Here is a 17,515-nt window from a genome sequence, read left to right on the forward strand (position 1 = left end):
ATGTGAAGTGATACTGTGGTTTTCTTTTTTTTATTGATTAAATTAATTAAATATGGATTTTCTGGTTACCTAATTTAATCTGATTGCTGGTTTTCTAATTGTTTAATTTAATTTGTTATTTTTTGTTATGCTAGCTAACTCATCATTCTGACATTAGCCCGTCTCCACGACGAAACGTATTAAGAACTTGGGTTAGCGATCTCAGATCGGAGCAGTACTAACACAAAATGAATTTGATTTTATATAGAACAGGATATAACAATTACATCACGTTCAAATTACAAATCACAGCTTTTATAAACATTTGTCAGCTGGAAAAGGCTTTGACCAGCGCGCACACGCACGTACCTACGTAACCACGCTGAACGTGTTCACACACACAAACCCCAAAACACACACATAGAGCCAAAAGAAGATACATAATAAAAGATAAATAAAAGATAAGCTATGTTTATTGACCTGTTACATTCACTCCTCCTGAATTGTGTCCCCCCCCCCAGTTTTTAAAAAAGCTTGTGCATCTTTGAGGTTTAAAAACACATCTCTACATTACTGGGGCTACAAATGCACAGTCATAGCAAGCTGACCGGAGATAAGCTTCCTTGAACTGGACAACTGGTAAACAACATCCTGTGCATCCCTTCCTCTCGGCTCCCCACCACCTCCACTCATATGACCTCTCCTCTGTCATCGCCATGTTTAATTATGGGCCATCTCATTTCGACAGCAGGGGGGAGGAAAACAAAGCACAAATCTATCAGAGCAGCCAAACAGCAGCATGTCTAGAAAGCTCAGACCCCTCCAACGCCCGCTCTTCGAGCTTTCAGATTCTAAGAAGGAGAAGTGAACAGCAGAAATCAATTTTGACCTGATTTCTTTCCCTTTTTTTATGTCTTTACTTGAAGCAACGGTTACCAAACTGTACACCAGCAGGCTGAACTGGGTCTCGGCTGCTTGAGTCGTAGTTGTTTCCATGGCAACCACTGGACCAGCTGAACACAAGCACTGAGGGAGACACTTAGCAATGCCGTTTATTCCCCATCATTCTCAGAAGTGATGCTAAACTCATTTTCCAGCGCTCTTATTGGTCCACAGATTGGCGGTGGTGGTATGTGTGTCTGAGGGTGCGTATTTGTGTGTCTAAATCCACGTAATCCTCATACAAGTAAAAACAAGCAGTGACAAACGAGTGAAGAGACATATTTACGTAATGAGGGATCATATAACATTAAGGTGTATCTATGTTGATATACTGCAACCTTTGTTAAAGCTGTGGTGTGTTTTCTTTATGTGTGTGTGTGTGTGTGTGTTTGTGTGTGTGATCCCTTCAGTCAGCACCCGCGAGCAAAGTGTACATGTGACAGGTATTCTCGTTAAAATGCTGCTGGCGCGTTAAACGCACAAATTATTTATCAAGGAGGCTGTGGACGGACTGCGTGGTGAGAATATCGGATTCTCCTCCGATCATGATGCCTTGCTGCACCCTCCTTCCTTTATACAGGGTGTCTTGTTCTATAGCTGTAGCTTTGCACAGGTGATCATCACAGGCTGACACTTCCTCCACTGGGATCCAAGTCTCCCATCTTGATGCATGATGCACACAAGGTTATTCTAGCACCGGGAGCTGCTGAGAAACTGTGATACAGTTGATATAGTTGATACTGTGTGAGATTTGCGCTGATTAAAGTGCATTTATTCTCTGTATAACATCCTGGAAATTTAAAAATTGAGTAAACAGCCATTTGGAAAGCTTGACGTCAGAGTATTGTGGACTTGCGTATAAACTAAGAGCATTGCTACAGGAGCAGCACATTGTTATTTAAACTCTATTCCCTTATCTTATCTACTTAATAAAAAACACACTTTAAACACTTAGCGGGAGCTTGAGAAGGAGACCAGTGAAACATATTGACTGTCCCCTGACCCACGTGGAGGCCTAATTTGCCCTCTGTGCTGTTTAATGGGCTTTTAGGGGCTTAAGCAACCATCTCTGCCGTGGTCAAAGATCAAAGCAGAAATGCATTACGTTATGCTTCATTAACAGAAAAAGATAAAGAAATCGTTGTATATACAGTATTAGCCTCGCTCTGCACCAGGGTAGTGTTAAGTGTAGGTGAAAACGCAGCCCCACGTATGCAGAGAAAAGGGAGTTAAAGTGACCTGCCTGTTGCAGTGACTGTTCCATGTGACGCAACAGAAACGTTGAGGGCCAGGTATTTTTAGGAATCAGTCTTTGACCTCTCACAGCACTTGTGTCAACAATATCCACACAACAATCCTAGCCAGTGTCGGAGGCCATAAAGCAAATAGCTCTGGGGTGAAGAATGCAGAATAATGAGAAGCTTCAGTGACAAAATCCAACAATTTTGTTGACAAACGTATCAGCAGTGATCAGCATGCATGCAAAATAAAGTGTGTATGGAAACGTGCTTGGGCTTTACTTGTGCATTTTTCTGATTTAATCCGGGACAGAAGCGTGACTGTATATGTTAATGTTCACACGCAAATGGACTCCCACACATACAGGCAGGACAATAGTTTTGGAATGTTACTTCCCAAATAAAAACCAACAGCAGCAATGCTGACAAACATTCAATAGAGACAAGAAGGGAAGGTGACAACCATAACAAAGCATGGGATGGTGTGTATGTGTATTGATGGGTGGCTGCTGGGTGGGACATGCACATGCACATGAGTTGGTACTGTACTGCTTTGTCAAACTGATTTCAGCTGAGGAGTCTGAGGATCGTAGACATGGCGACACAGAAAACCCAGGGAGCAGCAGCAGAGATGAAGCTCAACAGGACGTCTCCATACATTTTACATGTTACAGCTTTGATAGATAGTTCTTTTGAAATCAATCCTGAGTATACCAAGGCGATGCAAATTCCAAAATACTGTTGTTTATGGTGTGAGTGTGTAGAATAAGACACTCAAAGTGAAGCTAAGAACAGACACACGAGTCTACCGTATGCAGCTGTGAAAACACACCTACCAACCATCGCCAAGAGCAATACAGCTTAGGAAACAACCAGATGGTCTGCATGTGTTTTGAAAGGTTTAAAGGGATTAAGGGCCATAAATTTCAAGAGATGAAAATTAAATACTTCTCATGTAGCAGACAGACACCGCCAAGATGTCTGCAAGAGCCTCAGAATACTATTACTCATACCAACACCCATTTCCAATACAAACATCACATTCAACATTTTGTAATAAGATTTTTGCAATTATAGTGCGGCATATTTTGGTCAAGAAATGTTAAAGTAAACAAACTACTTGTACTACTGTTCTGTTTTCAGCTTATTCTTTGTTTATGTCTTGAGTTAGGTTGGTCTTTTATTTTCCTGTAAAGCACATTCTGTCAAGACTTCTATTTTGGTCATACATGTCTCTGATTTCAAACACGTGTTTTACTTGTTTTGTGTTATGGACTGTACACTGTAACTCACCGACAATGTACTTAAGTACTTTACCTATTTTACAAGGCAGCTTGCCTGTCAAAATGTCAGTTTAGATAGGTCTGGTATCTATTCTACAGTAACAAGTGTGTGTGGCTGGAAAGTAACTACACACAATATAAATTGAATGCCATGTTGCACAACAAACAAAAGCTTGATAATTTGAAGGCCGTCATCTTTAAAGCCACAGATATCCATAACACAGACAACTGGTCATAAATCTAAGATATTTCTAATCCAGCACTTTTATTTCTTTGACTGCATACGCACCAACCAAAATGAAAGTTTGTAAATAAATATCTTGATGAATTTATCAAAATTTAACAGTCAAAAACTCAGTTAATCTGCTTCATCAGGACTGCATGAGTGTGGTTTGATCTGATTTGATTGACATTGACCCGGATGGGGTGATCATAGCCAACACTGACATTAACTCTAACCCACTGGCCTCATTAATCAGCTTCTCGTACGTCTGGAGAGAAGAGAGGCCCGTGTGAAATCAGACATCCAGAATCTAGTTACTGTCCCAGTCAACAGTAACCACCTGACCCAACTCAACTGCACAGACTCCTTCTCAGTTGCCCGTTTAAATCCGCAGTGTCTGCAAATGAAAAGATACAGTTACATCATTCCTCACACACAACTTTATCATTATCCGTACCCATCGACAGCAACAGAAAAACCCAGTGAGGTTAATGAGTTATTGGAGAAAGAGGAAATACTTGCACACAATCGTGAAGCAGTGATTGATGACACTGTTTTACATAATACACAGGCGACCTCAAGAATAAACAGCATTGCCGGGCCGCAGCTATCTCATGACATTCATTCACTTAACAATGGCAAACAATGTTGGAGCATGTGATGGATTACACTATAATTTATCATGCATTACAGAGTTCCCACAGGTCCCTAACTTCAGTTATTACTTCATAATAAACACTCGCAATATTACCACAAAGTGGTCCATGTTTAAGTGTCTTATTTGGGTTGTTTTCTAAGAATAGATTATACTAATACGTGAAAGGATATGTTACTGATTACATCCCTTATGGTGATGGCAGAGACATTACAGTGACAATCAGTGATTCATAATTAAGTCCTGTATCCCCCTATTGTTTTCATGTAATGGCCTTCCCATTGTGCTTTTGATAACTTTTCCCCGAGGAGACAACAGTTGCAGAACAGCTAAGTCAGTACAGAAAGCAAGCAGCCACCATACTGCCCCACCCCCCCATCACCCCACCCTTGGAGAAAAGTACAAAGCGTCCCTTGTGTGAGAGCACAGAGACCTGAGTGATACTGCTTTATATCATGGTATTCTCTCACTGTCACACAACAACACACATACACACACAGAGCGGTCCAGCCGGGGCGGTTCGTTCAGCCCAATGACCTTCAGTGAGCCCCTTGGTCCTTGACATGACGCACAAACAACACACTGTACAGCAAGACCCATAAGCCCCAAAGTACATGTGAATACGCAGATGCTGACAAAACACAGTAGAGCAATATACGTTGCATGGGCTGCATTGCCGGTTCACACAGTACAACACCACCCTGTCGTAAACATCATGACAGAGGTGACATTTTAAATGCGCCCGGACACAAAGCGACTGAACAATGTGCCAAGATCAGTCAAATTACAGTGATAACTACTAACTATATATCACAACTTTCAGTTTTCTGACGTGTTTAACTCCTTAGCCACTACTTTAACCTCAATGTTTCCAATGTGCCACTTAAAGTAGCGTCACATTTTGATGACATTTTTTAGGCCTGCAATAACAATAATTTCCATTATTCTGCCGATCTTTTTCGAGATTAATCAATTCATTGTTTGTTCTAAAAAAGGTCAGAAAATAGTGAAAGCTGCCCGTTACAATTAACTAAAGCCCAACATAACGTCTTCAAATGTCTTGTTTTTTCTGATCAGGCAGCAAATCCTCACAACTGGCAAGCTTAAACTAAGTAATGTGTTGTATTTTTGCTAGACAGATGACAATTTCATTTCTGTCCATTAATTTGTTGACTAATCAACTACATTTTTACCCCATTTCAGCAATAATACAATACACTGTATTATATAACATGCTATATATCTGTTTGGAGAGTATATCACCCTACTAGTGAGTTCAAAATGTATATGCTGGATCCTATTTGTTTATGGTTGACCAATTATATTAAGTGAAAAATGTGTATAACTTCTTACATGACAAATTTGGTAGCTTAGAAAACCTTGGGATATGAGTTGGCAGGAATTTAAAGCTGACCTATGCAATACTTTTAAATTAACACTGGAAATAAATGACGGTGTATGTCACTCATAATGATGCGCTCACAGAGGATTACCACCTGACCTCTCAGCTCAGAAGTGTGTTTAGTATCTTCAAGCTAGTTTTTCAGGCACAAAAGGCAGCTTTTTTGGAGTTGATGGAGACCAAAAACAGAGCTAAAAGAATAGTGAATATTGGACTTGCATTCATCGGGTGCCCAGTAAGACGACTACAAATGAATGAAAATCTTGCTCTTTGTCTGCTGGATATTTAACAACTGAACCATATGGACTCGATGTATCGAGGAATCTATGTTGTTTTCTATCATGTATATTTCCTACTATTAATTAAGTAATTAATTATTTTATTAATTAAGGTCTTTAACCCTGTCCACTGCCACTGCCTCATCTTACTCTCATAAAAACATGTTGAATCATTAGTTGCTTCACCTTAATAAAAGGTCCAACTATAACTCACTCATCACTCCAATTAGTTATGTGTGTGAACAACACTAGCTACACAACATGCATTTGTGCAGATGGACCCACCAAAGGATCTGTGAGTGAGAAGGGGTAAAACAAATGCGGAGGTTCATTCGTGAACTTAATTAATCAGAAAAACCGCAGGATAAATTGCTTATATACAGTTTAAGAAATTACATAACAGAAAGGGAAAATGAATGTAGAGCTGTCGAAATAGTTTCCGCTCTGTTCATTCTCAGTGTCACTTCGGGTCAAACATGACATGCAAAGAGAACAATCAAACAATCATAAGTCAAGCCTCTCTATACCTGTTTCCAGAGGAACTTGTCTTCCTGGTTGATCTGCCAGGTGGTGACTACGTGTATGATGGACAACACTGCCCCGCTCAGCACCGCCGCTCTCATTCTCACAGGCAGCAGAGTGTAGATGATGTAGATGAAGAACACAGACCACCAGATGCCTTCTGAAGCGCTCCTGGGTGCCACCATGAGCACCCCAAACACCTGTACTGACACCAAGACTCCGATCACCAGGTAACTGACCATCCACATGTAGTCCTGGTGGAAGCCGTTGCGGTTGCACACTACCATAAGAGCCATGAAGAGCGCCATTGCCACCGACAGGACTGACGAATAGGCCACATGAGGGGCGGCGTGGACACAGTGGAAGGTCAGCATGATGCCGCACACGATCACAAGGACCCCCATGAGCATGGTCAAGGAGCTCTGGTTCAGCCTAAAGAAGTAACGCTGGTATAGGCGCTCCAGTTTGCGGGACTGGAATTTTTTTGACTGGAACACCCGCACCACCCTGAGCCAGCAGTCCGCAGCCGTCACCACCCCTGCTGCGCCGTTGGGACCATCATCCCCCATGTCCCCGCTTCCTCCGTTACATCCCCCTTTCCTCCCTTTCAACTCCCCGTCCTCAAAGCCCAAGTCGACCGATTTCAGCCCCACCCCTTCCCCGGGAGCCCCTCCCCTTTTGCCGTAGTGGTCCTCCTGCCATCCGCAACGGACACCGAAGTTGCCCCCGCCTCCCATGGCCCCTGTCACCCCTCCGCGGTGGTGCTGATGGAGGGGGGCTCCAGAAGGAGGCTCCATAGCATCTGGGTCCCGCAGACAGCTCATGTAACGCGGGTTGCAGAGAGATGAGCCTCCCTTCCGTTTGGACTTCTTGCCATTGCGCTCCCCCCACGCAGTCTTGCGGTCGTCCACTCTGGCGACTAGGAAACCACTGAACCAGGACATTCTGTGTGAGCAGAGAGAGGAACGTTCAGTACAGGAACGGGTCAAAGACAGATAACAGCTACAGCACTGATACCATTTCCTCCCCCATCCACCTGCATGAGTGGTTCATTTACCTGTTGGGGTTCTGGTACATGTCCCAGCCCTTTCCCTAGCAGCCGGTTCACTCATTTATCCCTGTGGACAAAATTTTGAAGAAGTGAGGAGGGGTTTGTAGGGGCCACACAGCAGGGCCGCAGGACTGGATGGGGTCAAAAGGCGCACAAGCTGCTCGACAAAGCTCCAGATGTTTCAGCCAGTGATCAGAGACCAAGGTTAATGAGAAGACCAGTCTCTGCTGCCAGACTTCTGCTGCGTCTACAGGAAAAATCAAACATACAGATTGTAGAGTGACAAACAGGAAAGATGTGCTTGTTAGCAAAGATCTCCTTCACCCCAAATCTGACATGTATCATTGTCCGCTAAATGCACATACATCATTCCCTGGATAACCAGATAGACTTGAGGTTTTGTCTCATGTCTGAAAACAGCGACAGATTCAGTTTTTTTTAAAGGTGAGCAAGAACTTGCTCAATTTGACCCCCGTGCAAAAAAATAATACCCTCTGGTATAAACACACAATAGCATTTTGAAGTCAGTTGGGCTGAAGATAAAGCTCTGTTTATTATCACAATCGATGATAACGGGCGAGTAATAAATACAGATAAATGCCACTGGACAACAGGATACTGTCAAGACAAATATCAAATCAGTAATGGGAGACACAGCATGACAGGATGTGCGAGCCTTGCAGCGCTAAACCAAAAGTTGTTTAGAAATTACTAGAAAATCAAGCTATCAATCCTTCCCATTTAGCATTATATCACAGACATACATATAATCATTTCATTTGGTTAAGTTTTTGTTAAAGGCGTACCATCAGTGTATGAAAGTGTTCTGTTTAAATTTGTTATGAGTGAATCTGATACACTATGTTTTGAGATATATGGATCTTGCCACTGAGTGTAATGTAAGCAGTGTCTTTTAAGCCCATTTGGTCTGTGCGCCTTTGGGTGTTTGACATTCATTTATTCATGTATGAGTAAGGATGCACTACTGTCCTTAATAACCACACGAGGTATTGATCAGATGTGAACAATCCACATTAAATACTTTTTTCCCCCACATTTCCGTCAGTTACATTTATTCGGTCATGGTAGGCCTGCCTTCATATTACATTACAAGAGAATGATCCCAATAAGTTCCACACAGCGAGGCATACAGATTAAAAAATTTGGTAAAAGAAGTGTCAGATTGGAAAACGGTATTGGCAGATGACCTGAGATGAGGTATCATATTGGGTGAGAAAAAGTCAGAGATGGGGGGATACACTGTGGTTACAGTCCTGACAGAAAAGATCTCAAATACTCCCCTAATGGTCTCTAGGGACTTGCAGTGGGCGTTTCTTTGATATCCAGTTGTAGGTTTAAGCTGACCTGGTCACATTTTATAGTATTATTATCTCCAGTAGTGCTATATTAACCCTAGAATATTTTATAGTTAATATAAATAGTGTATTTATCAGTGTTCGTCCTGATTTAATTTTAAAACGTCCACATAAGCCTGAGCAAGTGCTACCAGCTGATCTGACCAGGCCTCCAGACGCCCTGTGCTCTGCACAGTGCAGAGAGACGCGCAAACGCAACGCAGCTGCAACCGCTTCTGCAGTCGCTGCCGCCGCCTCCTCGACCCCGGCATCTTCACCGGAGAGGCATGCTGTGCTGTTGTTGTAAAAATAGCATTTCCTCGCTATATCTTGCCTGCATGCGCCTTATCTGGCACGTCCGAGCCGTATCCCTCCTCCCTGGCAGCGGATCGACAAGATTCAAGGAGAACCAGCCCCCCTCCCACCACCACCTCCGCGATTCTCTCTCTCACACACACCTCCCCTCTCCTCTCCTCTCCTCTCCTCCCACCTCCACCACCTCCTCCCCTCCACCTCCCCGGCTGCGTCCCTCACTCCCCTGCACAAGGTCGGCCAGCTTGTACAATTTGCAAACGTCGCGGTGTTGCCAGTCGCTTGGTGGGTGTTTGCATGGTGCTTGGCTGTACTCTCTGTTTCCCCCACTAGCGTGAGGAGAGGTGCGGGGAAGGGAAGGCGGGGGTGACGGACTATTCCTAGTGGACATTTTCAACCGGACAGCCGCTACACTGGCATGACAGCCTCAAACAGCAAAACAACAAAGCATAAAGTCATTCATTGTGAGCTTGTTCCAGTTAGATAAGTCCGAATTTCTCTCTCTTTCTCTCTCTCTCCGCCTCAGTTGTCATCCAGATGATACAGATGCGAAAACAAATCAAGAAATTAGGGGGAACTCAAATCGTGTGCAAGGCGTTGAATTGGCGTTTTTGCATTTTCCCTGTTTTAATCATGTGCGTATGATCTGTTTGCGATCCGGCGTATTAATGTCATGCACAGGCAGGCCGTGTGTGAGGGCCCGCATTCAAACAGCGTAGGCTTCTTGTTACATAACACCATGGCCTGTGTGACAACCATAGCGGAGACCATAAAACCATTCCGCTGCGTCCGGAGTCCAAGTGAAGACAACAACACGCCTCTAACAGCGACATATATATGTTAAATGTCCTTCAGCCTGCAACAAAAGCTCTCAGGATTAGTGTATTGACAATCTTTATCAGTGGGTAAATAAACAGATAGCCTAACGTTAAACATGTTATTGCTGCTGCACATTCCTCAGCATCAGTCAGTGGATTGAGGACTAGCAGTATATAACCCATCACTTTCAACAGTCATATGTGTGTATAGTGGTCAGTAGCGTATAAATAGGTGGTTAAGTTTAAAGTTATGTTATGATAAATTATCTGCAGCTGATGTGAATCATTATGAGCATCAGATGCGTCTTGCAAGCGGCTTCAGCCCCTGACTGTAGCCATACCAACAACCCTCGGGACTGTCAATAAGAAACATAAACGCACTATGATGCAGCTTATTCCTTCCCCCCCCCCCCCCCCCCCCCCCCCCCACACACACACACACACAGAAATGTTATTATTGGTCGCCAGTGGAAAACATGTAGCTGACCGTGTATCCTTTGACACCACCACCACCAGTGTGAAGCGGAGGCCTTACAGCAACTGTCGCCAGCTATGTCATTCACTCCGGCAGAAATGCTGTATTGCCAGAGAAGAAGTGGCAGAGGCGTCTAGGCTCCGACTCAGTGCAACAGCGTTTGAGACGTCCGTGTGACAGGAGACAATGTATGATATTTGTCGGCCCGCAGTGTGCAGCAGCAGTCACAGTCAGAAAGACGGACTCACCGTGATCATCTTCTGTTTCTGTCCCCCGACAGGACAGCAGCAGACAATACGATTCGGTGCGGTTGTCGGTCGGAGCGGCCAGGCTGGAGCACCATTTGTAGCACAGCTGTCCAAGGATGGTCCGGTTAAATTGGTCACCCTGTGGTGGCTCTCCTCCAGTCGTCTTCTCGCTCCACTCCCTTTCCTCTCCTCCCCTTGACCCTCTCGGCTCCAAGCACCACTGTCAAGACGAGGGGGGAAACAAACATCACACTTCCGGTTGTTGTTTTCAAATTAAACCCCTTGCAGTGGAGGGGTAAACGGAAGGGTGCTGCAATATAAATGAATAGCCATTACAAGTAAAGGTGAAGCGTTGAAAATGTCAGAAATAGCCTACTTATGGGATCAATACTTTCATTCCTGTCCATTTAAATATAAGGCAATGGCTAGCTGCAGGTTAGCTTAGCTTAGGACTGGAAACAGCTAGCTGAAAACCAAAGTGTAAAAACTACACCTCACTGTTTACTGGGGGTTATGTGCATATAGGCTACTGTAGGCTGTATAAAAAGGTTATGTGTCGATATATGTCAGCTCAACAGTGGTAGTGGCACGCCCGCCACTACAGGGGAGGCTGATGCAAGCAAGGCCATTTTGCTAACCTGAATCTTTTGTCTTATTTCAATGCCCGTGTTAATGATTGATAAAAATTGAAATCCACTTTTGCTGGATTCTGGGTGGTGGCAATGACAGAAAAAGTTTGAGAACCACTGAGCTATGTAAATACTTTAATGTCTGCACATTAAATATAAGGCTACAACCAGCAGTCGATTAGCTTAGCTTATATTAGCACAAAGACTGGAAACAAGTGGAAACAGCCTGCTCTTTACAGATTAAACAAACACACTTTGGATAAATTATATTTTTGAATATAAGAGCTGGAATTGAAAATATATTTAAATTATTATGAATTAAAATGTCATAATGTAATCATGTCTATTTCTTTAATTTTGAACACTTTGGGTATCCATTGAAAGGTATATAAATAGACTTATCCTGCCATTGATTATACTACTATATGACTATTTTTGTCTTTCTTTAAATAGGTCTATTTCCTTTACTAATGAGACTGCGCAGCTTTACTCTCCAAAGCCATGTCATTTAAAAATCACTGATTGCATTGATCATTGTTGCATGACCTTGTGATCCTGATGCCCATGGTGTTCACCCCAAGCGCCTCAAACTTTTATTTTGAAATCATACTCCACGTATTTCCGGTGTCATGCTGTCTAACTTTGGGTAGCTTGAGGCAGCTCTCCTCAGTCCAGACGCGCCGTTGCTCACACCACTCTCCCTTTCCCACTTTTAGTAACTCGGCACTCCCTCTAGAGGTAAAGCCGTGTCTGTGGAGAGCCCGGGCCGGTCAAACACCACCAGCTGTGATCTCCAGAATGAGTCCCAGAAGGAAAACACAGCGATGTGGAGGAACTATTATTTATTCATCATTTTCTATTTCAGAGCTTTTCATACTATTCATATTGTCATTTTGTATATTGTATATACTGTATACCAAATCCACGTACCGCATGTACATAACACCCGTACATAATACTTATTTATTCCAGCATCCTTTGCACTATGCTCCTTCACACTGTGCACAGGCCTACATGTATGCATGTAAGGCAGACTGCTGTCCCAGCCCAGCTCCACCAAACAGATTTAAAAACTCTTTCGTCCCCCTGGCCATCAGACTGTACAACAGCTCCTAGTCATGGCAGGGAGGACTTTAGACTCTTTACTTTCAGTTGCACTCCATCTGTACTGTTTACTTCCATTTGCACTCTATTTGCACTGTTTACTGTTTTGCACTGTTTACTGTGGCTACTGTGTTATAACTTAATTTTATTTTAATCTTTTATTTTATTTTAATATAGGTTTAATGTATGTTTAATGTATGTATGTTTCATATGCCACTGGATACTTGAATTTCTACATTTATTTTGTTTATAGTGTGTATGTGTGTTCTCTATACTGTAGCCTGTGTGGGATTTTATTATTGTATTATTATTATTATTATTGTATTGTAAGTAAGTACATCGTCAGCATTGTAAAATTCGGAGTCAAATTCCTCGGGCGTCTGTATATACTATACGTTCATATTTGTTTTCTTCTCCATTGCATTGATCAAAGCAAGTGCAAGGTAGCAGAGCAACACTGAGGAATATCACAAATTGGGGTGTCAACCTGTGAGACAGGTCAGGTGTGAAAACCTGTCTGCTTGGTAGGGCAGCCATGGGACTGACAGGACAGGCCGGACTGCTCAGGAAAGCAGTTTGGGCAATGGAGGCTGGACCAGCAGTGGTCTGCCCAGATGCTGCAGCAACAGGTGGTGTTACAGACACAAGCCACAGAGACACAACAATCTTGAGGAACATCATCAGTGACATCATACATCAGCAAATGTGTTGATAATGTGGTGATCACTAAACATAAAACCACAACCATAAAGGTGAATGGAGAAGTTAGGACTCTAGCCAGGTCAGGTGATAAGAAAGCATAAAGCACCGCCAGAGCGAGACTGAAAGCTGGTATCAAGGATGCAAATCGGAGACATCAGCAGAGGCTGGAGAGAGGCCTCAACACCAACAACACCAAAGGTAGGCAGCAGGCAATCAAAAACCTCACAGGCTGTAAAAGCAGGAGCGCCCTCCCATCATGTGCAAGGCCATGTTACCAGATGAGCTAAATACATTTTATGCTCAGTTTGATCTCCTCAACAAAGAGTCAGCTGCAAAGTCTACTCCACCTCCAGAATGACGGTCACTGTCAGTATCCACAGCAGATGTGAGAAGAGAACTGAATAAATATGAGTAAAGCTGCTGGGCTCGATAACATTCCTGGCCATGTAGTAAAAACATTTCAACATATCACTGTCACAAGAGAGTGTTCCTTCTTGACAGACAGCCAGCATCATCCCTGTGTGCCACACACTGGTAAAGAAAACTCATTAAAAGCTGTATTTCTTAAGGAAATTTTAGAAGGATAAATTCCCATTCAAAGTTCCAACTTGTTACCTTTTACAAAGGAGCAATAAAGCATCCTGATATCACAAATTGGGGATGTTCATGCCACAAGACCGGAAGGCTCTTCAGCAGGTGATAAAAATCACTCAGGAGATCATTGGTACCCATCTACTGAGCATCAGTGATTGAGTTAAGGTGCCTGAACAGAGCCCAAAGAATACTAAAAGTAGGTACCCACCACAGCCACAGCCTGTTCTCTGGAGCCTCTCGAGTCAGTTGTGAAAAATGTTGCACAAACTGCTGAAAAATTATGGACACCTCACATCCTTTGCACAAACTACTGGTCGGACAACAACTCTAACTCTTCAGTCAGAGACTCCTTCAGCTCCGCAGTAATAAGGGGCGCTACAGGAAATCATTCCCGCCCACTGCAATTAAAATACATAATGCCTTCCCTCAGGGCAGGGAGAGGAGACTTATTTCTTCCAAATGACAATTCACAGTGCACATTATACACTCATTTGCACTTTTACTCCATTTATGAGGAACATACAAGCATCAATAAATTAAGAGATCTACATGTGATAATAGATACTAGTAAGAGCAGCAAGAAATACTAGTAAGATTAGCGCATACGGCATCAATGGGATAAATACCTAGGGGAAGAAGTAAGAGTTAACAAATAGTGCAATCAAAAAGTCCCTGCTCTGATGGCATGTGGTAGCTTGTTCCAACATTGTGATGTGACAGATTAGAACAGCCGGGGCTGAGATTGTTTCGTGTGTAGGGATGGCAGAGCCAGGCGGTGTTCGTTGGAGAAGCACAGTGGCCGAGAAGAAATGTAAGCTTGTATTATGGAGTTTAGGAAGATGGGTGCAGACCCAGTAGTCACTCTGTATGCAAGCATTAGTGACTTGAATTTGATTCGGGAGGCCATTGGTAGCCAGTGGAGGTCGCTGAGTAATGGGGTGACATGAGTCCTTCTGGGGTATTTGAAAACTCAACGTCCTGCTGCGTTCTGAACCATTTGAAGGGGTGCTTGGAGGGCACTGCAATAGTCGAGGAGACAGGAGAGATAACCATGGTCTGTAGCAGAAGCTGGGGGGTGTACTGAGTAAGGTAGAGCCTGATTTTTCTTATTTTGTATAGAGCAAAGTGGCACGGCAGAGAGACAGCGGTGACATGGTCTGATCATCAATTATGACACCCAAGTTTCTCACCACCCTGGTTGGAGTGATGATCTATATTCATCCTGCTGCTGTCTCGCATGAGATACAGAAGTTTTTACTGTTGTACTACCAGACTTCAGAGATGGTTCCTCCCCCAGGCTGTTGAGACTACTAATTTATCCCCAGCACCTTACCATGAAAATGTTTTATTTCTGTCTTATTTGTTCACCCTTCTACTATACACAATTTTTGTACATAACATGTTTTTGTGAGTAGGATAAAGGGAACTACAACTTAATCTTGTTACAAAACAAGGTACAATACCTTGTACCTTGAAATGGTATAAATGCTGTGGAGGCAAGGCAACATGAATAATCTATCTGGAAATGGATGTTAAGAATTTCTGTATACATATATAGGGGAACGATGTTTTTACATTCATCTACATGAGTGTGGACATGAGTTAGGTCAGGGAGCCTCTCCATTAAAATGGTAAATGAGGACAGTCACAGGAGGAACGTCAGCAAGATTTGTGGCTAAATGTTTATGTATCCATGTCACGTGCCTCTGTCTTATTAAAAACAAAAATCTATAAAAAAAAATATTATGGAACACAATATGATAGTTAGAATTTCAGGTTTAACAAAAGACTGTATAGGCTACAATCTATGGTATTTAAAGAAATGTACAAAATTATGTACAGTGGGTGTCAAGGAATGGTAAATATCATAACAGCACATCCTACACCATGTAACAATTATTAATTACTGTAAAAAGAAATAAAATAGCTGTAAATAAACTAAATTTCTATTTAATGAGGTATCTGTAACTGTATTGGAAGACAAACATTTTTGAATAACGTTAAATGCTGTCTTACCCGCAGTTGAATGACAGTTACAAAACAAATAGTATTAATTTCCTTTATGAAATTGATACTATATAGGTCTGGGACGGGTTTAGCCTAGCTAAACAGTTAGCTAGCATAAATGAATGGCTAGCATATTCAGAATTAGGCTATTTACTACACATTCAAATAACAACAACAACTGTACTTTACACTTGTGCATTTTATAGTTGTTGAAATGAAAAACAAGACATAGTTTGAAGAGCAATTGGTTGCTTACCAGTTGGAGCAATTTCCAGAACACTTACAGCTAGCATAGAATTAAGTTAGGATTAAGTTGCCTAACGTTAGCTAGTAAAAAAGTGCATAAGACGATTTTGGAGTTGCTGGAAGATGTATTTTTTTAAACTTAGAAAGCCTAACACTATGTAGTCTTACTGTTAAAATAGGCTGAAGGTGAATTAATACATGTTTGGCCTCTATGGGCAGCAGAACTCCATTACGAGCTGACAGACACAGTTCTGACATGTAGCCTTAAAAGTTCTTATGCTAACGTCTTAGCACATAATTGCCTAACTTTACATCCAACAGACACGGAGCAACATTGCAATCATGTTTGTCATGCTCTTGCAGATAATGTTAGGTCACTTCTTTGTTAAAAACAGCTGCCTGTGAATGGGGTTGAAAAGAATGAGACCCAACCAACCATATGGTAATCCTGGGCCGTAAAACAAGAACTATAATGACTTTATTCAGTGATACAGAGAGGGACCTTTCACAGAACAGAAATAAACTTTTCAGTGCTCTCTGGTGTACAAACTAGCTATGTTTCTAAACTATCTCAAACACATCTTTGTAATTTCTCTGCGTCAGTTTCTTGTTAACATGTATAGAGGTAATTTTACCCAAAATTAAAATTAAAATGGAAAATGTACTCACACTTGGATATTGAAATGACAGATTGCTAAATCACAATATCAGTTTGTCATTTCAAGATACAATTTTCCAATTCGTTTTTCTTTTTGACATTTAGTTATGACCTGAATAGTTTATTTGCAATTTTCTTTTTTAATTTAAAATTTTAACTTTTAATTTAAATCCTGGGCAAGATTATCCTTCACAGGACATGCCTGCCAATACAATATAATAAATTATAAGTTCATAGGCTACTGGTCAAAATATAATTTGGCCTCCAATTAAAATGCAGATAATTGCAGGACAAACAGGTTCCTTTAAAGCCCCAAACACCCATAGTCCACTCAGACAGGTATTTTCACTTGTGTTTCCCGATTAGACTTTTCTCAAGACTGTGGGGGTGTATAGACAATTGTACAGAGGCCTCTAAATATGTTTACGCAAGAATACATAGCTATTTTTCCAATATTTTAATCTTTGTTTTGGACATGTACAATTATTTATTTATTTATTTAAAAGGGACAGCTTTTCAGCATAGCTTTTCAGCAATGTAGGAGCGCTTGTAGAAGCAGCAGCCTGTAGCTCCTTCAAACTTCACTACACTTTTGTTTTGTCTTTATTACTAAAAAATGTGTTACCTCTGACATAAGTACAGTCACTGGAAGATGAAGACGGAGTTTTTGGATTAAAGAGCAGCAGACCACGATCCACCTGGCCCAAACAACCAGACCAGGCTCCACGGCGGGTGCGGTGAGGAAAGACAGCCAGGAGAGGAGCCATGCTGGCCCAGCTTGGACTTAATTCTGC

The 17,515-nt window shown here is 42.2% G+C and overlaps 1 protein-coding gene across 1 annotated transcript in view; it reads right to left on the reverse strand.

Annotated features, from left to right (window-relative positions):
* LOC123975072 (adenylate cyclase type 6-like) overlaps positions 1–16,170 on the reverse strand; it is a 41,365-nt gene extending 25,195 nt beyond the window's left edge. Inside the window, 4 exon segments of the mRNA XM_046056213.1 lie at positions 6,528–7,467; positions 7,580–7,820; positions 10,782–11,001; positions 16,074–16,170. Coding sequence (XP_045912169.1) covers positions 6,528–7,467; positions 7,580–7,599 — 960 coding nt within the window. The 5' untranslated portion in view covers positions 7,600–7,820; positions 10,782–11,001; positions 16,074–16,170.
* Between the last annotated feature and the right edge of the window lie 1,345 nt (positions 16,171–17,515).

Source organism: Micropterus dolomieu, linkage group LG08 (genome assembly GCF_021292245.1).
Source record: "Micropterus dolomieu isolate WLL.071019.BEF.003 ecotype Adirondacks linkage group LG08, ASM2129224v1, whole genome shotgun sequence".
NCBI classification, from domain to species: Eukaryota; Metazoa; Chordata; class Actinopteri; order Centrarchiformes; family Centrarchidae; genus Micropterus; species Micropterus dolomieu.